Below are 15,436 nucleotides of genomic sequence, written 5' to 3'. Positions count from 1 at the left end.
TTGAAGGATTTGGTAGATACATGTCAGGTCTATATTCTTCATGAATAACATCTCCCGAAAGATTAGGCAACATTTTTGGTATAGATCTCAGCATCAAGGAAGATGTTGGTTCAGATCTTTCTGTTGATGGGCATTCCGAAGTTGTATGTTGTTGGACGACATTTACTTGAGCGCTTTGATTGGTTAAGAGAGGAGTAACTACACGGTTAGATTTTTCTATTAAACTATAAGCACTAGACTGTAATGCTTTCCACCTTTGATCCAAAGTCTTAAAAGTTGTGGAATATGCATCAAAGTTTACGCGAAAAGTTGGCATTGTCTGTTGTTTGTTTAATGTAAGATTGGGTTAACCATGGTGTACCACCTCTGTGATTATATGATTTGGGTATACCGAAAGATTCATAAATTCCTCTTGAGTACCATTCATATTAGCTTGATTTAATTCCTCGTTATCTATACATATAGGTTGAGTGAGGATAGGCTTCTTACCTTTGGAGATGTCCAAATCCAATGGAAGAGTAGAGGAGGCAGCTCTTGATGAAGAAGGAATAAATGGTGGTTGATCAGATGGTTGTACGGATAATTCATGTGACAATTAATTGCCAGAAGCCAGGTTAGCAATAAACCTTTTGGTTTTGGATTTTTTTTGTTTTTTGGAGATTTTTTGGGTGGTCTTTGTTCAATATCCAAATTACAACCAGAATAATTCAGGTTTTGGGACCTACATTTCCTGTTCCCTCTCCTCCTTCTTTTGGAGATTTGAACAGGCTTTGAAAACACCTCATACAGAGGTCTTTCCACAATTTGTAAATCAGGGGAGTTAGGAATTGTTTCACTAAGGTTGGTAGCTGGGGGCTTATCAAGGTTTGGCTGCACATCTCCAGTCGCTACTTCGCTTGGAGGTATCTCCAAAGGTATTACAGAGTGAAGCTCAACAATTTTCTCAGGTGAAACTACATTGTTTTTAAGGGCCACAACCCAGTCCATTTTCTTGTGTAAAAGAAGCAATGAATCCTGTTGAGTAGCTGATCTGAGGTCCAATACTTTGAATAGTTTAACTAGTGAAAAAATACTTGTGTTAATGGCTGTTAAAGCAGCTTCTAATGCAGGATTTGTAATGGACGGAAATCCAAATGATGGTCGCGCTATTGGCTTAGAGAAGGAGGCAACTAAGGATGATTGTGACTCACTCGGAGAGATAATATCATCCGGGGCATCAGTGGTGTATAATTCGGGAGTTTTGGAGAGTGTAGAAGTGTTGGACGCATTAGCGTCAGCACTCTGTGTTGGTAATGATTCTGTAAGATTAGGTACAGGTGTTTACGTAGAAGAAGAAAGGGGTAGTGGGAGTGGAAAGGAGGCATTGTACGAGTCAGAAGAAGTAGCTGCAACCTGCTCCAAAGTCAATGTTTTTTTGAGCACAGGGCTTACTACATCGGAGTATAAAACCTATGGTTCGCAACACTGAGGGGGTTGCACGGAAACAATTTGATGCAGTTCCATACAGAACTCTGGAAAGTAAGTAGGAGTATGAAAGTGCACATTATCTGAGGGACTAGAAGAAAGAGATATGCAGCGTTGCATTGTTCTGTCAGATAAATGTGTCGGTTGCTTATCTTTGTTTGCAAACTGCTGTTCAAGAAGCGCTATGTTAGCTGTTATCTTATTTAAAGGTGTAAGCAGTTTGTATCTCGGGTTGATCTGAGTTCACCAAAAAGTGGCGAATGTCAGGTGAAAATCCCACATTTTTCTTTGAGGTTATTCCTGATTTGGTGGCACCCATATACATTGGAGATTTATTTATACTTCATCGCGTTGTTAACAGCCTCGGTACGCGATGCGTGCCTGCAGTCAGGCGGTTCATGATCACGCAAATAAGTTATAACTAAATTACTTGTGTGACAGATAATGGCAGATAAGGGCTTCCAAATTTTATAAATCAGGCAAACAGGAAAGAACCAAATAGAAGTTTAGAGCCGGACTGGTTGGAAAAAGACAGAAAAGAAAAAGGACCAGATAGGGGCTTACCGGCAAAGTATGCCACTGACTCAATGCACAGCGGTACAGCGGTCAGCAGTCAGTACTCTGCGGGTACTCAGCTAGGTGAGCGCACGCAGGGGCACGCACGTCCTGGATTTGTAGGGCGGACACCAAAAAGGGGGCATGGCTTATTTTCAAGGCGGCAAACAGTGTCCCCATGATGAAGATCCAATAAAAGGCGCTGGAGCACAAGGAGCAGAGCGGGATGCAGACGGTGCAGTCAGTACTCTGTGGGTAACCGATTTTCTGTTATCTGTTATCCATGTCTTCCTATGTCCTATATTTAACCAGGGTCCCTTTTTCTTATTGTCCTCACGCCCAATTGTATTTCTCTGCCATTTGATGTATGTAACCCTAAGCTTTCAAGTGCCCAGCTACCTCAGGGTTTGGTGCGAGATATAAATATTTAAAAAATACAAATACAAAAATAAAAATACAAAATTCTCTTAGCCTAAGTAGGATCTAATGGTCAATGGAGTCAAAGGAAACTGAGAGGTCCAAGAGAATACTAAAAGTTTCCCACATTCACTTCACCAATGCGAATTGTCGTCTGTATGTGTTCTCTGGCACCAACTACACAAATGATTACGCATTTAGTGCTAGGTGGCCTCTTGATTATGAATTTGAAGTACAGTTTCACAGTATATTCAAAGAGGGTCTATAATTATTGATTCAACCACGGAATCTGTAGGCTTTTCCTTTATGCTAGTGCCCATCAACATCTTCAGGCAAAGTGTTCCATAGGATTTGTTCATTAACACGGAAGGTAGAGTATCCTTTTAGAATATTCCAGAAGGGATGCATTTCAAACAGCAGTGATTCACTCATTCATAATCAGCCACTATGTCTGTGCTGCAGGTCACTGGGAACCGCTGTGGAGATATGTTCTTCACAGTTTTAGTCAATACACATGTTGCATGCCGTCTCCTTGAAGAAGCACCTCCTCCTCTCTCTTCTCTGAAGCGTCAATTGCAGAGAGGATTTCACCACATGCATGTTCTCGCTCATGGCAGATTAGAACATCCTGTGTACGGAAGTATTTCCCAGATTCACTACCCTGAAAAGGATCCTCATGTGCATGCTTTGTCTGGTGACTAGTAAGAGAACCTCTCAGACTGAAGCTTTTCCCACATTCAGTGCACTTATGAGGTTTCTCACCCGTATGAATTCTCTGGTGGCGAATAAGATCACTCTTGAAAATGAAGCTCTTCCTACATTTGACACACTTATGAGGTTTCTCACCTGTATGTGAGAACTGATGGTAAATAAGACCTGCCTTACGACGAAATACTTTGCCACATTCAATGCACTTGTATGGTATCTCACCTGTATGTGTTATCTGGTGATCAATGAGCTGCACTTTCCAAACAAATCCTTGCCCACATTCACTGCACGTATGAGGTCTCTCACCTGTATGTGTTCTCTGGTGGCTAATAAGCTCTCCCTTATGAGCAAACCCTTTCCCACATTCACAGCACTCATAGGGTTTCTCACCTGTATGTATTTTCTGGTGACTAGTCAGATGACCCTTCCAAGCAAACCCTTTCCCACATTCAGTGCACTTATGAGGTCTCTCACCTGTATGCGTTCTCTGGTGGTAACAAAGATCTCCCTTCTGAGCAAAGCCTTTCCCACATTCGGTGCACTGATGAGGTTTCTCACCTGTATGTATTCTCTGATGGCCAATAAGATGAGCCTTGTGAGCAAACCCTTTACCACATTCAATGCACACATAAGGTTTTTCACCTGTATGTGTTCTCTGGTGGCTAGTAAGCTGCCCCTTCTGAGCAAACCCTTTCCCACATTCATTGCACTCATGGGGTTTCACACCTGTATGTGTTCTCTGATGGCAAGTAAGCTGTCCCTTCTGAGCAAACCCTTTCCCACATTCAGTGCATTCATAAGGTTTCTCACCGGTATGTGTTCTCTGGTGACAAGTAAGTTGTCCCTTCTGAGCAAACCCTTTACCACATTCAGTGCACTCATAAGGTTTCTCACCTGAATGTATTTGCTGGTGGCAAGTAAGCTTTCTCTTCTCAGCAAATCCTTTACCACATTCAGTGCACTCATAAGGTTTCCCACCTGAATGTATTTGCTGGTGGCAAGTAAGCTTTCTTTTCTTAGCAAACCCTTTACCACATTCAGTGCACTTGTAGGGTTTCTCATCTACTTGTGTTCTCTGGTGGTAAGTAAGCTGCTCTTTTTGACCAAACCCTTTTTCACATTCAGTGCTGTTGTGAAGTTTCCCACCTGTATGTATTTGCTGGGGGCACATAAGTGTATCATGCAAATTACTGCTATTCCCAAATTCAGTGCACCTATAAGAGGTTTCACCTATGTTCTCATGTGGGCAATAAGTATGTTCTTGAGATGGCCAGGTTTTCCACATTGTATTCATGTGTAAGCGTTCTGGCCAGTTTATAATGGCATGCTCTTAATAAAAGAACCATTTCCACTGGACGTTTTCTGAAATTTAGAGGGCAGATGAGTTTTCTCGTGTGTAGGTCATTTCTGCACGGACACTGTTTGTTCATTTACATTCACGGGATCTTCACAAAATGCTTTAGAGAATCTACCCTTACATTTAGAATGTGTGTAGAATAGCACTGACATGTGTTCTCCATCAGGAATAACAGGCTAAACAAATGTTTTTCTTACTGCACATCAAATGTTGTTTTCATGCTAGATATCCCGCTCCCCCAGGAGTGACAGAAAGAACACGCATGGTTACTAGCTGTTACCATGAAGGGGTTGCATGGATGAAAGTCACAATGTATCCAACAGGCTTCTCAATCTCAATTCCTGAATACACCGAAAAGACAACTGGACCCCAAACTTGCACACTTCTGAAATGTTTGGAAATTGCATAACAATGAAGCTTTGCTCTTCTCTAGTCCAGAACATGTATCAATCATGTTGTTGTATTTTTCAGGCATCAATGACCTATTGAAATAGAAGGGAAATCACATTATTAGTTTCACCATGTGACAGAGATGACCTGGAGCAGGAACAGTGCAATTCATTTCTCTTTAGAGTATTTTAGGGTCTAAAAACATGAGGAAAAAAGCCACAGGCTCGGTAAACAAACATGTTTAGTCAATATTTGAAACCTCAGGCATGCACATATAAGCTATACCAGAAAGGGCTAAACTAGTACATGAAGGGTCAACATTTCCATATACAAACGATAAAGGCTCGATTTTGTTACTAGGTCAGCGGTATGTCACCAATCTGACACATGTTTGACCACTCTATTATGTAATCACTGACGACTTCCTTACATTTAGCCAAATGTATATTGCCCCAAACACAAATATATAATTAAAAGCACTATTGATGAAACAAGAACTGGACTGAGGTTTAAAGAAAAAACACCAGTTAATTTAGACAGTGAGAAAAGGACAGGCTAGGCATCACCACATTCATAGCTGCTTACACATTTACATATTTGCAAAACTTCCTGTAAGACAGCACCTTCCCCTCTTGCCATTAACAGGGAGGGCTGTGTATTTCGATTTTGTAAACAACATTAAGAACAGCTTTCTCATGTTACAAGCAAGACTAATTACACTGCCATTAAAAGATATCTGTTGTTATTGGTCAGGAACTAAGTACTTAAATGATAATCACTGCTTCTGTGCTCCGGTCAAATCTTTGGTCCACTTTGGCTTATTCTGTACATTTATGAATGCAGAAATTATACCTCTTAAAAAGCTACTTAGAGGTTTTCTTTAAATCACATGAAACTTGCTTTTCGGATGTTACTGTGTCCTCCTGATGCCATTAGTGCTTTCAAACCTGCAAGCTATCTTCAACATGCGTGGAATAGAAGAGCCTGATTGCACTCTTCTGTCCCAGATTTTAACGTATCTTATTTTTGTCTGAGGTTTTATGGATTATTGTTCTTAATCCAAATAAACTACACATTCAATTCACTACATTCAAACATTGCCTTTAAAGCCGAGCTCAAAACATATCCCTCTCCCATGATGGACAGAAAGAACACGCTTGTGTCATGGACCGATAGAACAGCATTATTGGCAATGAGCCAAAGGGTATGGGATACTCCCCCCACAACTCCCATTGTCATCCCACTTGATTTCCTAATTGTTTATATGGTTAAAGTTACTTACCTGTAATTATACTTTTCTACCATGGGGTCTGGCATGGATTCACATGCTCATGAATATTCCCCTTCGTCAGGCTGGGAATTCTCATTAAAAGAAAAAACAGTTCACTTTGACTTTAAGACTGTTTTTCACCTCTAAATCAATCACTGTCCTCTGGGTCGTACTGCCCCATCCAATCACAGTCCTCACCCTAAACTCCAACCCTGAGGGCCAGCTTCAGATTTGGAAGCACATAAGGGGGCAGTATGTTCCAAGAAGAGCCACAGAGGGGAAGGAGGGAGGGTTTGCATGTTAATCCATACCAGACATATGCTGGAGAACAATAGTTACACGTAAGCAACTTAAACCTTCTCCAGCGTGGGGTCTGGCATGGATTCACATGCTCATGAATAACGATTAAACATCATTACATACACACAACCACGGAAGGTGGCAAGGCTCAACAGAAGCAATAATCACACACCTCTGGAACAGACTCACCTTGTACAACCAGGTTGCATAGCACTGCTTTGCCAACTCAGGAATCTTCCCTGGAATCCCTGTCGACGCAGTAGAACTTTGTGAAGGTGTGTGTGGACCTCCATGTAGCAGTCCTGCAGATGTCGAGTAGAGGCACACCAGTGAGAAATGCTGTTGTTGCTGCAATGGCTCTGGTGGAGTGGGCTCTCGGCTGGCCTGGCAGCAGCCTGCTAGCCAGTCGATGACAGTGCATGATGCAGCCTGAGAGCCCCACCTGGAGATGGAAGCCTTCAACAAGGCCTTTCCATGTTTCATTGGTCCAAAATTGATGTACAGCTAAGGAGGCTTCCGAAAGCTCCTTGTGCTTGCCATGCAAAACCTCAAGGCACAAGCTACATCCAGCGAATGCCAGGTCTACTCTGTTGAAGACGACAGATTCGGAAAGAAGAGAGGCAAAACCAAAGGTTTTTTGAGGTGGAACTCCAACTGCACCTTCTGCATAAAGGTGTGGGGTCTATGCAGTATGATATGATAAGTCATTTATAACGCGCCTGTACACAAGTGTTTCTAGGCGCACCAAGGCAAGGAAGGAGAGACAAAGGGAGTACAAAACAAACTATCTTACTAGGCCTTGTGTCATTCAGATCGTGCAAGGGCGACAGAGAGTAGAAGTGCCAGAGAGAGCGAGTGCAATAGGCAAAGTTCAAGTAAGTGCTCCCGGGTGTCCAGCACTAGATAAGTGCAAAGAAGCAAGGGACTGTGGGATTGCAGATACAGTCCTTTAGTGCGCACAAGGACCGGAGGCAGTGCATCGGGCTACTGGTCGTGAAGCAGCCTGGTGCCCATTAACGTGCAGAGGGTGGACAGGTAACCAGTTAGCTCAGCAGACAAGTACATCAGCAGGAGAGAGAGAGAAAGCAGAAGCACAAAGGAAGGTCTTGGGTTGCTATCGGAACCTTAGGTAGTCCTGCTGAAGTTTGAGAGAAGCACGGAGGCTGTTCCAGAGGGAGGCACCAACCAAGGAGAGAGATCTATCCCACCCCCACTCTCTGCCTGGAGAAGTGTCTGACCTTCAGAGAGTTGGAGGTGGATGAGCGGAGGGCTTGAGAAGGAAAGTTCTTAGGAAGAGAGAATTGGATGTAGTGTGGTCTCCAGCCCAAGAAAGCCTTGTGGACGATGCATGGGTCTTGAACTTTACCCTTGCAGACACCGGGAGCCAGTATAGAGATTTCAGGGCTGGATAGATAGGATCCCTGGGCTTGAGGCCAAGGACAAGTCTCACAGTCCTGTTCTGGATTAGTTGTAGAGGGTGGAGAGTAGAGGCAGGCAGATTTAGAAAGAGGCTGTTGCAGCAGTCCAGCCTAGAGAACCAGGGCTCTGGAGACAGTGAGCTTCTGGGGGAAAGTGAGAAAACGAAGGATACCTCTGAGGAGGTGCAGCTGGTAGAGGGACTTCTTGGCAAGATCTGTGATGTGAGGAGAGAAGGAAAGAGAGTCAAAGATGACACCAATGTTTTGGTATTCAGACTCCAGCAGGAGAGCCATCACTAAAATAGCACAGATATTCACACTCCAGCAGGAGCTCTTTCACTAGGGTAGCACAGATATTCACACTCCAGCAGGAGAACATTCACTAGGGGAGCACGGATATTCAGATGCCAGCAGGAGACCTTTCACTGGGGTAGCACAGGTATTTGGATTCTGGCAGCAGGGTTACAACTCAGGTAACACTGATATAGACATTGGGGTTTCAGACAACATGCACTACATTTTTTATGCAAAGCAGCTAGCATCCGATATTCAAGGCACCCATAGTATTGGACACCTAGCTCTGCCCCTCAGTTCCTCCCACACCACTGACAGTCCACCTTTCAAAGCGTCCTCCTGAATCCTCCCCCCCCCCCCATGAGGAGGAGAGGGAGAGCAGGGAGATCCCCACTAAATTGTGTTCATTTCCAGCACTGCAAACATGGTCAAAAAGAAAAAAGGCAAAGTGCCAATTAACAATGACATAAAAATGTATTAAAACAGAAAGTGAAAATCCTGTCTGAAGATCTACAGGTGGCCACTGTGCAGAAGATCTAGAGGTGGCCACCGTGCAGAAGATCTACAGGCGGCCACCATGCAGAAGATCTACAGGTGACCACCGTGCAGAAGATCTACAGGCTGACACCATGCAGAAGATCTACAGGCGGCCACCGTGCAGAAGATCTACAGGCGGCCACCGTGCAGAAGATCTACAGGCGGCCACCGTGCAGAAGATCTACAGGCGGCCACCGTGCAGAAGATCTACAGGCGGCCACCGTGCAGAAGATCTAAAGGCGGCCACCGTGCAGAAGATCTAAAGGCGGCCACCGTGCAGAAGATCTACAGGCGGCCACCGTGCAGAAGATGTCTACATGCCACATGGACGTGTTCCATTGAGACCAATGAGGCTTAAATGTTCACTGGTTCTCCTTGTTGTGAGATCATAGAATATCAAGACAGCAGCCCTTTGCCAAGGACTTGTGTTCCTCCTGCCTCTCTCACTCTCCCTGCATTACCATATTCACAACCATCTGCTTGGCTGCAATTAAGAAAATCGGCTTTCAGTGAATTTTTCACAAACTGTCAGAAAGCAATCCTATAACAAGCGACTACTTTCAAAGTGCTACTTTCGCTTTCAAAGCTTGCAGGCAAAATAAGGAACTATTTACTGATGGAAGTGCCAAAGATTTACCTAGTAAACGGAAAGCATAGTAGTGTTAGGAGGCCCTTGTGGTGATGTCCCCTGACCCAGCCTGAGAAGCCTGTGTGACCACAGCAACATTGAAGCAGGGGCATAGGCAGGTAAATTAAGGGGAAGTATTTTAATATGTAAACAATATCAATGAAGATAACATGTATAACTCTTTGTCTATATTAACGTAAGGTAAGTATATCTTATAGGGCCTCATTACGAGGTATGCCGGTAGCCATGCTGCTATTGGCGGCATGGCTGCCGGCAAAACCGCATCCGTGTCCGTGTCCTCGGAATGAGGACTTACCGGACCATTCCGAGTTCGGATGGCCCGGTAATTCCTCACTCGAGGACACGGACACGGTTCATCCCCATTCCCATTTCAGCCCCCATAGGGCTGAATGGGAATGGGAGAAGGAGTAAACAACAGGCCATTACGAGATGGCCCGTTGTTTGCTCCCTCTTCCCCTCGCGGGACCCGGTATGCACGCCTGGTTTTCCCAGGCGTGCTTAACGTGTCCCGCGAGGGGACCTCGTAATGTGGCGGAACGGGTTGAACGGTGCCGCAGCCTTTTATGGCGCCGTTTAACCCGTTCCGCCAGGGTCGTAATGAGGCCCATAGTCTCTTAAGGGTGTGTAGTGGACTAGGGAGTAACCGCATCCTTCATCTGTCTCTCTCTCCGTCTTTTTGTCTCTCTCCCCAACCGTCTTCTCCCTCGCGCTCCCTGTGTTCCATCTTACGCGTTCCTGCAGTATCTCACGAGGCTCCAGCTGGGTCACGCTCCTTGTAGTTAACTATGGATGCTACACATCTCCTCTCTTTAATAGAGATCTCCTTCTCAATTAAGCTTCTTCATAATCTAATAAATGTCTAGGTCGAATGTAAGTTCTCCCAGCTCTTGACGACATCCTCCGTTGCATATGTGTAGCACGTGCCAAGGAAAATGTCTTGCTTTCATCACTCCCTGCTACACCTCAAGCATGTTTGTACTCACTCAAACCATTCCCTTTATCAGTTCCATACAGCTCTTCTCCACTTACTCTCTCCTTCACCAACATCACCCTCTCATTGTTCCATACTCTTCCATCACTCATCTTTACAGCATGTTTAAACGTTTCTACTATTGCCACAGGTTTTGACTGACAACAACCACTGTCTCTCATTACTACTGGAAGTTTTATTCTGACCCAACTTCCCACTAAAAGTAACCCACCTTTCTTGTATCTCTTGTTATCATAGTGTTTCTTATTGATCATCTGATTTTTCTGAATATTCTCTGTCACATTTCTCAAATCAACACCTGTACCAGCCACCACATTCATCCATCCTGGATACAATTTAGTATTCACTCTCCTTCCTCTGCTTAATTCAAACGGGGAGACCCCAGTGGTGCAATGTGGCGTAAATCTATGAGCGAACACAGTTTTCTTTACTTCTACTCTCCAATCTCTACTATTAGACCATGACAAATTTATAGCATCCTTTATCACTCTATTTTATCTCTCAACTACCCCATTGGACTAGGGATGATAAATAGCACATACTATGTGAGCAATTGATCTCTCGTCTAAGTACTTTTCCATCTCTTTAGATTTGAACTGTGGTCCATTATCGGACCGTATTTGCTCAGGATACCCCTCACGCCCACAGACTTCTTCCAAACACTCTATAACGGTTTGGGTAGTGACATGAGCTACTATGGCCACTTCTGCCCATCTTGTCAGCATGTCGATCATTACCACACAATATGAAGCACTTCCATCACTCCAAATTGGACCCAGAATATCAATCGCAACTGTCTTCCAAACCCTCTCAGGGACATCTCTCAGCACCATTGGATAACTTGCTCCCATACATACTTTGTTGCTTTTCATGCAAAGGAATCAGTTCCTTATTCTTCTTTCCACTTGTAGATCGCATCCTGGCCACCAATATGTGTTTCTTATCCTTTGTTTTGTTTTCATCATTCCGATAGCCTTCATGTCCTAATTGGATGATCATGGTGCCAGCTATAACATGTCCAGCCTCAGTTATCAAGGAAGGAGCAAAAGATCTAGCTCCCTTCATTACTGCCTTTATTAACTCAGCTTTTGAATGCTGCTCAGTCCCTTACAACCTCAAAGAGGCTTGGGTTAAGCCCCTTCTTAAAAAACCCAATCTATATCCAAATGTACCCACTAACTACAGACCTATAACAACAGTTCCATTCCTCCTGAAAATACTAGATAGAGAGGCCTATCTACACATACAAAAACACCTGGAGGACAATAATCTCTTGGGCCTGCGTCAATCTGGTTTCAGACCCAGACACGGCACAGAAACTGCCCTTCTGGATCTAAAAATCCAAATGGATGAAGCCAAAGACAAAGGCAACCTGACCATTCTTCTACTGCGGGACCTGTGAGCAGCGTTTGACCTTGTTGATCATCAGATCCTCACCAAACATTTGACCACTGCTGCATCCACAAGGGTCTTTTCACCCACAGCATCAGTGGATCCAATACCAATTTCGTGTGGAATCCCACAGGGTTTGTGTGTTTCTTCCACACTGTATAACATTGTCACAAAGCGCCTCTTTGATCGTCTTGATAGCATGGGTGTCACCTACACGAATGAATGCCGACCACCTCATTACGCTCACTGGCTGCTATGAAAAAGATTCATACATGCTTAATGACATTTACCTCGGAATTCAGGCATGGATGGCTACCCACGGCCTTTGTCTAAACGACAATAAGACGGAGCTTCTGATCATTGGATCTCCAGCTCGTCTAAACAAACTTGACTCATGATACAAGAATTTCAACATTGAAATTAAAGTTGCCAATGAAGTTAAACCTCTAGGCGTCTACTTAGACTCCTGCTCTCCCTCAAAAAACAAGTTAGTACTACAGCCTAAACTACAGCTTACACCAACAAACTGATCAATGCCTGCAAACCATATCTACTAACAGCTGCCTTACGCTGGCCAGGGCATTGATTTTATCTAAATTGGACTACTGTAACACCTTATTTGTAGGTTTGTCTGAACGCAACTTGAATAAACTACAAGTTCTTAAGAACAATGCTCTCAGAGCTGCTTGAAATATTCCACGTTCGAATCACATCTCTGCCAATAAACGGGATGTTTGCTGGCTCCCAGTGCGTGATAGAATTTTGCTGTGCACATTAGTCATCACACACAAATGCCAGTCAAACACAGCCCCTAAATACTTGGCTATCACATTCACCAGGAACCAACCATCTAGACTTACACTGTCTCAACAAACTGAAACCAGCATGCAGGTCTAGCTTCCCCGTGCTAGCTGCTAAATGCTGAAACTCTCTACCCACCGCCATCAGGGCTGAACTCTCTTTTTGCACCTTTAAATCCAAAGTGAAAGCGTGGCTCCTTGCCCAGCAACATTAAACCTATCCCCGACCGCATCCACCGCTGATATCAGTGAAGTGCTCTGCGGCTGTCGCAGCCTTGCCGTATTTTGATGCAGGCACATTGACTAACTGGAAACCTTTGTCAACAAATTTGTATTTCTTTGATGTTGGTAAATTGGCCATCTTGTAACCCTTGTCAATAAACCTGGCTCACCTGTCTCTTCATGTATGTACTTGCAATCTCCTAAGTTCAAGCGCTCATATACCTCAATGTTAGGTGCGCTCTATAAATAAACTAAACTGTAACAGGCCTATTGGAGTCACAATCAACTAATGAAACATCCATGTTACTTAAAGAGTTGGGAATGGCAGGTGTGTACACTGAGCTGAATATACTCTGCTGTGAGAATGAGGTAACACATGTCTGTCTGTACATGTACTTGAAGTATGTGGAGCTCTGCTGCACACAGCAACACCACTAGCCATCAATCCCTGGAGTACATACGTCCTTTGCCGAAAACACTTTCCCCCATAGCCACCTTACATCGATCCACTTTTAAGATTTCCAACCTGAATACTCTGAGACCAGTGGAGCCAGGTCAGAAGGAAAAAATAAGCTGAATGCCTTTATTAAAACAAGCCCAAAACAAACCGACTCCCATCCAAATAGGCAGACAAAACAAGCGCACCCCTAAAACGCTGTGGCCAAGCCTCATAAATAAGAAATGTAACAACAGCATAAAGATACATACATAGGGCCGCATTACACGGTAAGGGCACCAGTGCCGGTAATCCCTTATCGCCCTACTACGAGGTCCCTCAGCGGGTCCCGTCCTTAACATGTGGTCAGACCACATGTCACGTTAAGGACGGGACCCCGCTGAGGGACTTCAGAGCTAATAACGGTACCGCTTGAGCCCTATGGGGGCTTGAATGGGAATGGGAAATGGTAATTGGCATGGGGATTTACCGGGTCCTCCAGGGTCGGAATGACCCGGTAAGTCCCCATACCGCCTACCCGGACCCAGAAGGCGGTAGGGGGTAGCCATGGCGCTAATAGCGCCATGGGTATCTCCTACCGTGTAATGAGGCCCATAACATAACAGACAGTGGGGGTCATTACAAGGTTGGCGGTAAGGGGTTAACCCCTTACCGCCGCATTACAAGGTCTTTTAGCGGGTCCCGCTAAGGGCGGCTGGTTTTACCAGGCGCCCTTAGTGGGAGCCGCTAAAGGACCAGCATGCTAACAACGGGCCGTTATTAACGGGCCCGTTGTTAGCATGGTCCCCATTCCCTTTGAGCCCTATGGTGGCTCGAATGGGGAAATACCGGGTCCTCCAAGGTTGGAATGGCCCGGTAATTCCCCATTCAGGGGACCCGGACCCGGTATGCGGTAAGGGGGTAGCCATGGTGCTAGTAGCACCATGGCTACCTCCAACCTCGCAATGACCCCGCAGTGTGTTACAACAAAAATATTGTACTATAATTGCATCATTCTGACATTTGCTATGTCATGTTTGCATGTCTTGTATATATGGTATTTAAAAGTATATCACTTGCCTAACTGGTCTTTGGCGAGTCGCTCTACTTTGGTCCTCATTTACTTGAGTCTTTCCCTGAGAAGGAAGAACTGTGGGGTTATGCCAAGACATTTAAGGGCCTATTGTCGTTATGATATACCTGAACCCCGTAGTAACTCAGCTGATGGGGTTAACGCTGATTGACTCCCATGGGCACTGTAGGGAAAAGAAAGCCGGCTAAAGTCTCTAAAAGTAAAAATTCCCCTTTCTCCCAAATGTCTATTGAAAGAAAGCATATAAAAGATGTAAAACAAATTGTCTCCCTCCTTCCAGCCAAATCTTAATGATTCTATTTCCAATGCAGTTAAGAAAAGTGAAAACCCAATTTTGTTGTCTGGGACTACAAGTCCCATAATCCCATAGGTACTGGGACACCGAAGAGGGGTGAAGAGTCATTCTGTATTAGTAGTCAGGCAATTAAACCTGATAGACCACACCTGAGGGAAGCTGCGAGGCTTAAACAACCCCCTCAGGTGCAGGCAATTAGAAGGAGCTGCAACTGTGGCTGGTGGGTATGCAGTAGTAGCAGAAGGAAGAAGGCACAGTGTTGGCAATCCAGGCAGACGTGCAAGATCCAAAGGGATGCTGGGACTCTGATGAAGCAGATTTCATTTGCTTGTCCTGTGAGGGTCTTGTCCCTCCAAACTCTGGTGTGCAGAGGCTGCGCAGCGGAAGGAGTAAAGGAACACTGCCTTTCCCCATGTGAGCCCAATTGCAGAGATTGCGCAGCGAGAAGCGTGTTGTAGACAGTGGTGAAGCTGTGGGTCTCAGTAACGAGAGGGGCTCTTTAATTGAGTGGGCGGACCGTAGACACCTTCAAGAGGAAAAGTATGGGTCCCAGGTGAAGCCAGAAGCTGTAGAAGTTGTGCAACATATGGAGAAAGGAAAACAGAATCCGATGAGTTAAACCTGGCTTTCCTATTCCTTGCGCAAGCACTGCCGGCAACAGTATCCAGCTTAAAATTCTCTTGCGTACAGATAGAAGTGAGGCAAAGTTGTTAGTTCATTCTATAAAAATGGAACACTTGAAATGTAGCACTTGTGTGTGATCGGGAATTTCTATTTCACTCGCGTGAAGAAAAAACGCGAATTGAACTTCAATAACAGATATAAGCGAATGGTATGTGGGCTGGGAT

At 44.6% G+C, this 15,436-nt stretch overlaps 1 protein-coding gene across 2 annotated transcripts in view; it reads right to left on the bottom strand.

Moving 5' to 3' along the window:
• Positions 1-417: 417 nt before the first annotated feature.
• The window catches only part of LOC138517037 (zinc finger protein 585A-like), a 182,822-nt gene continuing 167,803 nt past the window's right edge, over positions 418-15,436 (bottom strand). The window contains exons 4-5 of one of the 2 annotated variants that reach the window (XM_069632553.1): positions 9,127-9,141; positions 418-4,150 (exon numbers count right to left, since the gene is read on the bottom strand). In XM_069632553.1, coding sequence (XP_069488654.1) covers positions 2,942-4,150; positions 9,127-9,141 — 1,224 coding nt within the window. In that variant the 3' untranslated portion in view covers positions 418-2,941. Of the gene's footprint in view, positions 4,984-9,126; positions 9,142-15,436 lie in introns of both variants that reach the window. The other variant, XM_069632552.1, reaches the window with a different exon arrangement.

The sequence above is a fragment of the Ambystoma mexicanum genome, chromosome 6q, assembly GCF_040938575.1.
Source record: "Ambystoma mexicanum isolate Mex_15411 chromosome 6q, UKY_AmexF1_1, whole genome shotgun sequence".
Taxonomy (NCBI): domain Eukaryota; kingdom Metazoa; phylum Chordata; class Amphibia; order Caudata; family Ambystomatidae; genus Ambystoma; species Ambystoma mexicanum.
Note: the sequence above shows the minus strand (reverse complement) of the source record. Positions and strands in the feature narration are given on the sequence as shown.